The sequence below is a fragment of the Dipodomys merriami genome, unplaced genomic scaffold, assembly GCF_024711535.1.
Source record: "Dipodomys merriami isolate MVZ:Mamm:240054 unplaced genomic scaffold, mDipMer1.0.p SCAF_11, whole genome shotgun sequence".
Classification (NCBI taxonomy): domain Eukaryota; kingdom Metazoa; phylum Chordata; class Mammalia; order Rodentia; family Heteromyidae; genus Dipodomys; species Dipodomys merriami.
The window spans coordinates 46,784,286-46,793,320 of record NW_027202382.1 but is presented as its reverse complement, the minus strand read 5'-3'; the positions used below and the strand labels follow the sequence as shown (position 1 = coordinate 46,793,320).

The 9,035-nt window shown below is 49.8% G+C and overlaps 1 protein-coding gene across 1 annotated transcript; it reads left to right on the top strand.

The window, feature by feature from the left end:
- The first annotated feature begins 884 nt into the window (after positions 1-884).
- On the top strand, positions 885-4,079 carry LOC138816696 (histo-blood group ABO system transferase 2-like). The gene is made up of 3 exons (XM_070006699.1): positions 885-920; positions 1,442-1,576; positions 3,195-4,079. Exons 1-3 carry the CDS (start codon positions 886-888, stop codon positions 3,883-3,885), a joined length of 861 nt encoding a protein of 286 aa, XP_069862800.1. The 5' UTR covers position 885; the 3' UTR covers positions 3,886-4,079.
- Positions 4,080-9,035: the final 4,956 nt, after the last annotated feature.

Sequence of the window (9,035 nt, the reverse complement as noted above, 5' to 3'; positions counted from 1 at the left end):
AGTATGTGTGTGTGGCAGTACTGATGTTTGAACTCGGGGATTTAGTACTGTCCCTTAGCTTTTTCACTCAAGGCTAGCTCACTACCACTTGAACTACAGCTCCACTTCTGGCTTTTGGTGGCTAACTGGAGATAAACATCACACAGCCTTTCCTGCCAAGGCTGTGTTTGAACTGTGATCCTCAGATCCCAGCCTCCTGAGTAGCTGTGATTTCAGGCATGAGCCACTGCACCAGCAGGTTTTGCCCTTTTGTGAGTGGCGTGATTTTGTCACCTGTGTCATCAGGGTTCATCCCTGCTGCAGCCTGCACTGCGCTTCCCTGCCCTTTCCATGCTGACTCCCTACTCCCAGAGCCATCACGGGAAGAAAATGATGGCTGCTGCAGGCTCTGCCCTGTGGGCTCCTCATCTGTGGGGTCCGCTGCTCCCAGTGTCCCAGGCCTGGCATGGACAGGGTTTCCTGCCACCTTTGAGGCTGGTCTCTGACACCCTGAGACAGGGAGCTTGGGTTCTGGGTGCCACAGAAACTGCCACAAGCCAGTCTGAGGCCCAGGAGAGCTGGTGTGGGCATCTGATGGTCCCTGGGACAGAGATTGCTACTCAGCCCCCGCCCACCCCCCCAGAGTTACAGGAGCCACTAGGCCCCTCCCAGCCTGCAGCCTGGGACCAACAGCCCTGAGTTCCTTTGGTATTCGATTCCTCTCCCACATTGCAAAGACAAATTAGAGACTGGAAGCCTCATGCCTCAGCCCCTCCACCAGCTCTGGCTCTGGGTGATGTAGGGTGTAGCCCGCGCAGCCAGTGAAGGACGGCTCCCCACACCCCACACCCCGTGGGATGAGGGTCCTGAGTGACTCCTGTGCACACTTGTGTTTTGGTTTTCAGGATGGTGTATCCCCAGCCGATGGCTCTGACGCCCGCGTGAGTAAATGGACTGACACTGCAAGGGGCGCAGGGGTCTGTGGCAAAGATATGCACAGGTAGTTTCTTTGGGCTGGCTTGTGGCTTGGCTACCATGCCTGAATCCTCCACAGGGCAGGAAAAAGCAACAAACAAACGCTCTAGATTTTCCTGGATTAGTGCTCAAGGTTCTGTTTCCAGTATTTTTTTTCTTTTTGTATTGGAGGTTGACCTGAGGACCCCAGAGGATCTTTTCTGTTTCTTTGACTTGAGTTCCTGGCAGAATCACGGGTTCCCTAAGGCTGGTTGGGTGGGGTGAGGACCACTCCAAGCCTTGCCAGCAGATCTCAGCTCCTTCTGCAGCAGCAGGGCCGGCATTCGGGGATGGCTGCTGCCTGGTCCCCTCGAGTCTGATTTGCCTCTGGTTGGTCTCATGGTGACGGCCAGGTCTGCCTGTGGGAGGACGGAGGCAGCCGGGGAGAGGGCAGGTACGGCGGTGGGCACACATTGCACACCGAGTGTGGCTCTCTTTCTCTGTGCAGTAGGAGAGACGTCCTTGTCCTGACGCCATGGCTGGCTCCCATCATCTGGGAGGGGACCTTCAACATTAACATCTTGAATGAGCAGTTCCGGCTTCAGAACATCACCGTGGGGTTATCTGTGTTTGCCGTCAAAAAGTAAGAGATGGCACAGGGTGGAGGGCAGAGGCCTGGGGACACCCAGGTCTGTCCTGTGTTCAGGCCGTGGTGGAAGGTGGGGGGAGATGGAAGGATGGCTGTGAAAGTTCCTTCACTCCGTGACCTTCCTGGGCCCCGGTGGCTCAGCCTCTGGTCCAGCCCAGTGCCATTTCACTGACAGCTGGTGCCGCGTCTCCTCCCTCTACCCCCTCAGCCAGGGGAGGCTGCATCCCCTCTGCTCGAGGAGGCAGCAGGAGAGGAGGGAGGAGCCTGGCTTCCTCTGGGAGCAGCAGGAGCATGGTGCCGGCCAACCGGGGGCCGCTGCTGTACACTGTGATGCCAGGCAGGGCTGAGGCGACAGTCTGTAGACCATCCATCTGCAGGCCTCTGCGGGTGGCAGCCCATCGGTCAACCCCAGGGGTGCTGGTGGGACCCGCTGGATGGGAGCTCGTGAGCAAGCTGCCTCAGGCCCAGCTGCCCTGTGGGAGGCTGTGGAGAAAGGCCTGGGTGCAGGAATGGGCCTGGGGTGTAGATGGAAGCTCGTGCCCGCCACAGAGCAGCAGCAGCAGTGTGCAGAAGGACCCTAGGACAGCCCGAGGCTGCCACACCTCACCAGCTGGGACTTGAGGCGGTGGTGGCTGGCGGGAGGGTCTCAGAAGGGCACAGATGCAGCATGAGCACTCTGGTCCCACTGCCGGGGACTAGAGCAGCACCCAGCACAAAAGCCCTGCTGCCACATATGGGCACGCTGTCTCCCTGGGACCCGGTGCGGGCCCAGCAGACACCAGCAGGTGCTGAGCCCGCGGGAAGGCGGCCAGCCACCCCACCGCTGTCAGCTGGGGCTGAAGCCTCAGTGGCTGCGCTTGGTGCCCTGAGAAAGATTCACTGAGGAGCCCGTGCCATGTGGGTACGAAGGGTGAGGGTGGGCAGCAAGTGGAGAGCCCTGTCCCGGGGCAGGGGCCCAGGATCTGGGCAGCCTCGAGGCGGGACCGGCCATGAGGCAGGCGGAACCTTCCTGAGCTACAGCTCTTGCTCTTGGCTCTAAGGCCCGGGTGTGAGCAAACGCTGGTGGGTCTGCCCCTTCTTCCTCAAGTGCCCATCCGCCTGGCCTGCCTGCCCTTCGGAGTCCCGCTCCCTGCGCTTCCTGAGGATCCAAGGCCCCTCTTAGGTCTACCAAAGGTTTACTGAGGCCATTGTCTGAAGGCTACTTCATGCTGTAAAGGAAGGGCTGGGTATAGAGACTCTTCCTTCCCCAAGAGGGGGCTGAGGGACAGGTCCACAGGAGGGGAGACAGTATGCAGACCTAGGGACCCTGGACAGCTGTCCTGGAGCCCCAGCGTCCTCAGCCAGGTGTCCTGGAGCCCCAGGTGTCCAGGAGCATGGCAAAGACACATTTAGGATCTGGGTTCGTCACTCAGTCTCGCATGGGCCGCAGAACGTTGGGGCCATAGGAAGCCTCTGGCTCTGGCTCAGGTCTGCTGTGGACTGTGGGGTGCTGGTGGTCCCCATATCTGACAGAGCAGGGTGATTGGCAGGAGCGGGTGGGGTTCCGCTGGACCTGGGTGGGTTCTGGCTCAGGCCCGGCCACACCTCCCCCACCCCTCATCCTCCCTTGCAGGTACATCACCTTCCTGAGGCTGTTCCTGGAGTCTGCGGAGCAGCACTTCATGGTGGGCTACCGCGTCACCTACTACGTGTTCACCGACTGGCACGCAGACGTGCCCCAGGTGGGGCTCGGGCCCAGGCGGCGGCTGGCGGTGCTGCCCGTGCGCAGCTACCCGCGCTGGCAGGACGTGTCCATGCGCCGCATGCAGATGATCAGCCAGTTCTTGGAGCAGCCCTCCCGGCAGGAGATGGATTATCTGGTGTGTGCTGACGTGGACATGAAGTTCCAGGACCATGTGGGCGTGGAGATCCTGACCCCGCTCTTCGGCACCCTGCACCCTGGCTTCTACACGAGCAAGCGCGATGCCTTCACCTACGAACGCCGGCCCCAGTCCCAGGCCTACATCACCCACGACCAGGGGGACTTCTACTACATGGGGGCCTTCTTTGGGGGCTCAGTGGTGGAAGTGCACCGGCTCACCAAGGCCTGTCATGAGGCCATGGCGGTCGACCGGGCCAACAACATCGAGGCTGTGTGGCATGACGAGAGCCACCTGAACAAGTACCTGCTGCTCCGCAAGCCCACCAAGGTGCTGTCCCCGGAGTACCTGTGGGACCTGCACATGCTGCCCTGGCCCTCCGTCCTGAAGAAGCTGCGGTTTGTCGCTGTACACAAGAATCACCAGGAAATCCGGAACCGCTAGTGGGACTGGAGGGCGGTGGTCAGCGACGCCAAGGGCATGCAGCCCGTGCTGCCCTGGAAGGCTTTTAGAGAAAAGGCTTAGTGCCAACCTTCCTTTGACACTGGAAGTTGCTGAAGCTCCCCTCCCCCATCTCCCCACCTCTGTCTCCCCTGTCCTCCCAAGGCCAGCAGGCAGGCCAGGCACCAACTCGCTACAGAGACAGGCCTGGTACCCGGGTGCAAGTCGGGGCCTCTAGGATGGATGACCTTGCCATCGGCCCCCACTGTGTGTCCTCGGCTCTCGAGGCAGGTGGTAGCAGCCCCTCCACAGAAGATGGACTAAGTCAGGGGCTGAAGAGCCTGGGTCTGGGCCATCTTCAGCCTCAGGCTGTTTTCCTGCTCCTCTCTGAGTTCTGGTAGCAGAGGAGACGCTGGAGGACGTCCTTCCTGCCATGCTGTGCGGGAGGCTTTGCGGTGAGGCTTCGGGTCAATGATGGCCTGGAGAGGCCGTGGCCTCTGCCCAGCCATAGCCGGCTGCCCCCGTCCCTGGGCCTGAACACAGAGCCTGGATGCTGTCCCTGAGCTTTTGTGCCCAAGGCTAGCACTCTACTTTTTGAGCCACTGCTCTACTGACAGCTTTTTGGTGGTTAATTGGAGGCAAAGAGTCTCATGGACTTTCCTTCCTAGGCAAGATTTGAACTGCAGTCCTCAGATCTCAGCCTTCTGAGTAGCAAGGATTGCAGGCATGAGCTACTGGTGCCTGGCAATATCTTGTTTTAACTTGTGGTTCTCTTGTGACATTGATGTGGAATGATTTTCATAATTACTTACCATTTGTGACTTTTGTGGGGGTACTAGAGATTAAACCACCACCTCATGCTTGCTAGGAAAGATCTCTACCACTGGAGCCATGCCTCCAACCCACCTTCTGCCCAAGTTTTAATTGGTTTGCTTTTTACCATTGGATTTGGAGAGCTCTTTGTATAATTTATACATGTTTTTATCATTCTTTGTTTAACATTTCTACATTGGGCTTGACTTTAATTCTTTTTTTTTTTTTTAAATTTTTTTTATTGTAGAGATACTATACAGAGGGTTACAGTTACATGAGTGAGGTAATGAGTACACTTCCACTTCCTCTTGAACATTGTTACCCCCTCCATTGTTTTCCCCCTACCATCTCCTCCCTCCCTCCCTTCCCCAAGGTTCTTTTTTTTTTTTTTTTTTGATCGTGATTAAGTGATTACTTAATTTCCGGAAATTCACAGTATTGTGGAATAATGATGCTCATTTAAAGTCACAAGTTCATTCTAACTTTCCTGGAGCAAATTGTCTATCACAGTCTGTAATATATAACGGTGCTCATATGTTATATACCATATATGTGATCAGCAGCATGGGGATATTTAGTAGTGGTTCAACCAGATGAGTGGGAGTTCTTTGTTTCTTAAGTCCTGTTAGTTTTGTCATATCACCTAACATTTTGGATTCATCATCCACTTATCAGGGAGACCATGTACTGTTTGTCTCTTCGTTCTTGGCTTACCTCGCTCAACATGATTCCTTCTAGCTCCATCCATTTCCCTGCAAATGCCATTATTTTGTCATTTCTAATGGCTGCATAATATTCCATTGTGTATAGATACCACAATTTTTGGATCCATTCATCTGTGGTGGGGCATCTAGGTTGTTTCCATATCCTAGCTATTGCGAACAGTGCTGCAATAAACATGGAGGTGCACGTGTCCTTGTATATTGGTTCCTGTTGTTCAGGGTAGATGCCTAGAAGTGGTATGACTGGGTCGTAAGGGAGGTCAATCTTTAGCTTTCTAAGGACCCTCCAGACTGCTTTCCAAAGTGGTTGTATGAGTGTACATTCCCACCAGCAGTGTAATAGCGTTCCTCGTTCTCCACATCCCCTCCAGCATTTGTCGTTGGCTGATTTGTGGATGTGGGACATTCTGACTGGGGTAAGGTGGTATCTCAGGGTTGTCTTTATTTGCATTTCCTTCACCACCAGGGATGATGAACATTTCCTCATGTGTTTCTTTGCCATTTTTATTTCTTCATTTGAGAAGTCCCTCTTTAGTTCCCTTGCCCATTTAGTAATTGGTGTGTTGGGTTTGGGAGGGATTAGTTTCTTGAGTTCCCTGTATATACAGGATGTTAACCCCTTGTCTGATATATTGCTGGTAAATATTTTTTCCCAATTAGTTGGTTGTCTTTCTAGCTTGGTTGCGATAGCTTTATCTGTGCAGAAGCTTTTTATTTTAAGGTAGTCCCATTTGTCGAGTCTCTCTCCAATTTGTTGTGACCCTGGGACTCTGTTCAGGAAGTTCCTTCCTGTGCCTATTAGTTCAAGTGTCTCTCCTACTCTGTCCTGCAGTAGTTTCAGAGATTCAGGTTTAATGTTAAGGTCTTTAATCCATTTTGAGTTGATGTTGGTGCATGGTGATAGGCTGGGGTCCACTTTTAGTTTTCTGCATGTGGCTGCCCAGTTTTCCCAGCACCAGCGGTTGAAGAGGCTGTGTTTCTTCCATTGTATGTCTTTGGCTCCTTTGTCGAATATCAGCTGGCTGTAGGCCTGTGGATTTATTTCTGGATCTTCTATTCTATTCCATTGGTCTTCGGGTCTGTTTTTGTGCCAGTACCATGCTGTCTTTGTTATTATAGCTCTGTAGTAGAGTTTGAAGTTCGGCATGGATAGCCCTCCCATATTGTCTTTATCCCCTAGAATTGTTTTGGCTATTCTAGGTCTTTTGTTGTTCCATATGAATTTTTGGACTGTTTTCTGTATTTCAGTGATGTACGTCATTGGGATTTTAATAGGAATTGTGTTGAATTTGTATATTAGTTTTGGAAGTATTACCATCTTTACTATATTAAGTCGGCCTATCCAGGAGCATGGGAGGTCTTTCCATTTCCTAGTGTCTTCTGCAATTTCTTTCTTTAACTTTTTATAGTTCTCATTAAATAGTTCTTTTACATCTTTGGTTAGGTTAATTCCTAAATATTTTATTTTTCGGGAGGTTATTGTGAATGGGGTTGCTCCCTTTATTTCCCTCTCTTCCTGTACATTATCAGTGTATAGGAAGGCAACTGATTTTTGTGGGTTTATTTTGTATCCTGCTATTTTGCCAAAGTGATTTATGATTTCTAAGAGTTTGGGGATGGAGTTTTTGGGATCGTGGAGGTATAGTATCATGTCGTCTGCAAAAAGGGATAGTTTAACTTCTTCTTTTCCTATGAGGATCCCTTTAATGTCTTTTTCTTGCCTTATTGCCCTGGCTAAGGGTTCTAGGACTATATTGAAGAGGAGTGGAGACAGTGGGCATCCTTGCCTTGTTCCTGATTTTAGGAGAATTGGTTGTAGCTTTTCCCCATTAAGTATAAAATTGGCTATTGGTCTGTCATAAATGGCTTTTATTGTTTTTAGAAATGTTCCTTCTATTCCTATTTTCTCCAGAGCTTTTAGCATGAATGAATGTTGAATTTTGTCAAAGGCCTTTTCTGCATCTGTAGCGATAATCATGTGATTCTTGACCTTGGCTCTGTTGATATGTTGGATTACATTTATTGACTTACGTATGTTAAACCATCCCTGTGTCTCTGGGATGAAGCCTACCTGGTCATAGTGAATTATTTTTTTATGTGTTTCTGGATTCTGTTAGCTAGAATCTTGTTAAGGATCTTTGCATCTGTGTTCATCAAGGATATTGGCCTGTAATTCTCCTTTTTGGTTGGGTCTTTGCCTGGTTTGGGGATGAGTGTGATATTGGCTTCGTAGAATGAGTTTGGGATAGCTCCTTCCTTCTCTGTTTCTCTGAAGAGCTTGAGGAGTATGGGTATTAGTTCTTGTTTAAAGGTCTTATAGAATTCTGCTGTGAATCCATCTGGTCCTGGGCTTTTTTTTGTTGGAAGACTTTTGATAGCTTCCTGTATCTCATTATAGGATATTGGCTTATTTAATTGGTTAACTTCTTCTTTGCTCAGTTTGGGCAACTTGTATTTCTCTAAAAATGCATCCATTTCTGCCCGATTTTCTTCCTTTAGAGAGTATAGCTTTTGAAAGTAGTCTGTTAGAATTGTTTGGATATCTTGGGTACGTGTGGTGATGTTTCCCGTGGCATCCCTAATCCTATTAATATGGGTTTCCTCTCTTCTTTTTTTAATTAATCTAGCCAATGGGCCATCAATTTTGTTTATTTTTTCAAAGAACCAGCTTTTTGTTTGGTTTATTTTGGTTATGGTTTTCTGATTTTCTAATTGGTTAATCTCTGCTTTTAATTTGGTTATCTGGCTTCTTCTAGTAGCTTTAGGTTCCATTTTTTCCTGTTTTTCTAGCTGTTTTAATTGCAACATGAGATTATTTACTTGGTCTGTCTCCATTCTCTTGATGTGGGCACTGAGGGCAATAAATTTGCCCCTCAGGACTGCTTTTGCTGTGTCCCACAAGTTTCTTTGTGAGGTGTTTTCATTTTCATTGAGTTGTAGGAAATGCTTTATTTCTTCTCTGATCTCTTCTGTTATCCAGGCATTGTTAAGGAGTATGCTGTTCAATTTCCATGTATTGGAGAAATTTCTGCGGTATGCTTTGTTATTGAGAGCTAGCTTGATTCCACTGTGGTCAGATAGGATACAGGGGATTATGTCGATCCCTTTGTATTTGCTTAAGTTCCTTGCATGAACTATGATATGGTCTATTTTGGAGAAAGTTCCATGAGCTGCTGAGAAGAATGTGTACTGTGTTGTTTTAGGGTGAAATACTCGGTAGATGTCAGTTAATTCCGCTTGCAGTATGGCCTCTCTTAATTCGGTAGCTTCTTTGCCAATCCTCTGGTTGGTAGACCTGTCCTTTGGTGAGAGTGGTGTGTTAAAGTCTCCTAGTATTATCGTATTGTGATCTATTTTGTTCTGTAAGTTTGAGAGCATTTGTTTGACATATCTGGGTGCATCAATATTTGGGGCATATAAGTTGATGATGGTTATATCCTCCTCTTGGATTGTTCCCTTTATTAATATGTAGTGTCCGTCATTGTCTTTCTGTACTGATTTTAATGAAAAGTTTATTTTGTCAGATATCAGGATAGCTACACCTGCTTTCTTACTGGGGGCGTTTGATTGGTAGATCCTTTTCCACCCCTTCACTCTGAGTTTGTTTGTATGTTTGGC

Bases quoted from the DNA above. Each gene is read 5' to 3' on its own strand.
- LOC138816696 (XM_070006699.1), top strand. From the start codon at position 886: ATGGTGTATCCCCAGCCGATGGCTCTGACGCCCGC. The intron at 921-1,441 runs GTGAGTAAATGG...TTCTCTGTGCAG, and splicing joins CCGATGGCTCTGACGCCCGC to TAGGAGAGACGTCCTTGTCC. The intron at 1,577-3,194 runs GTAAGAGATGGC...CCTCCCTTGCAG, and splicing joins TCTGTGTTTGCCGTCAAAAA to GTACATCACCTTCCTGAGGC.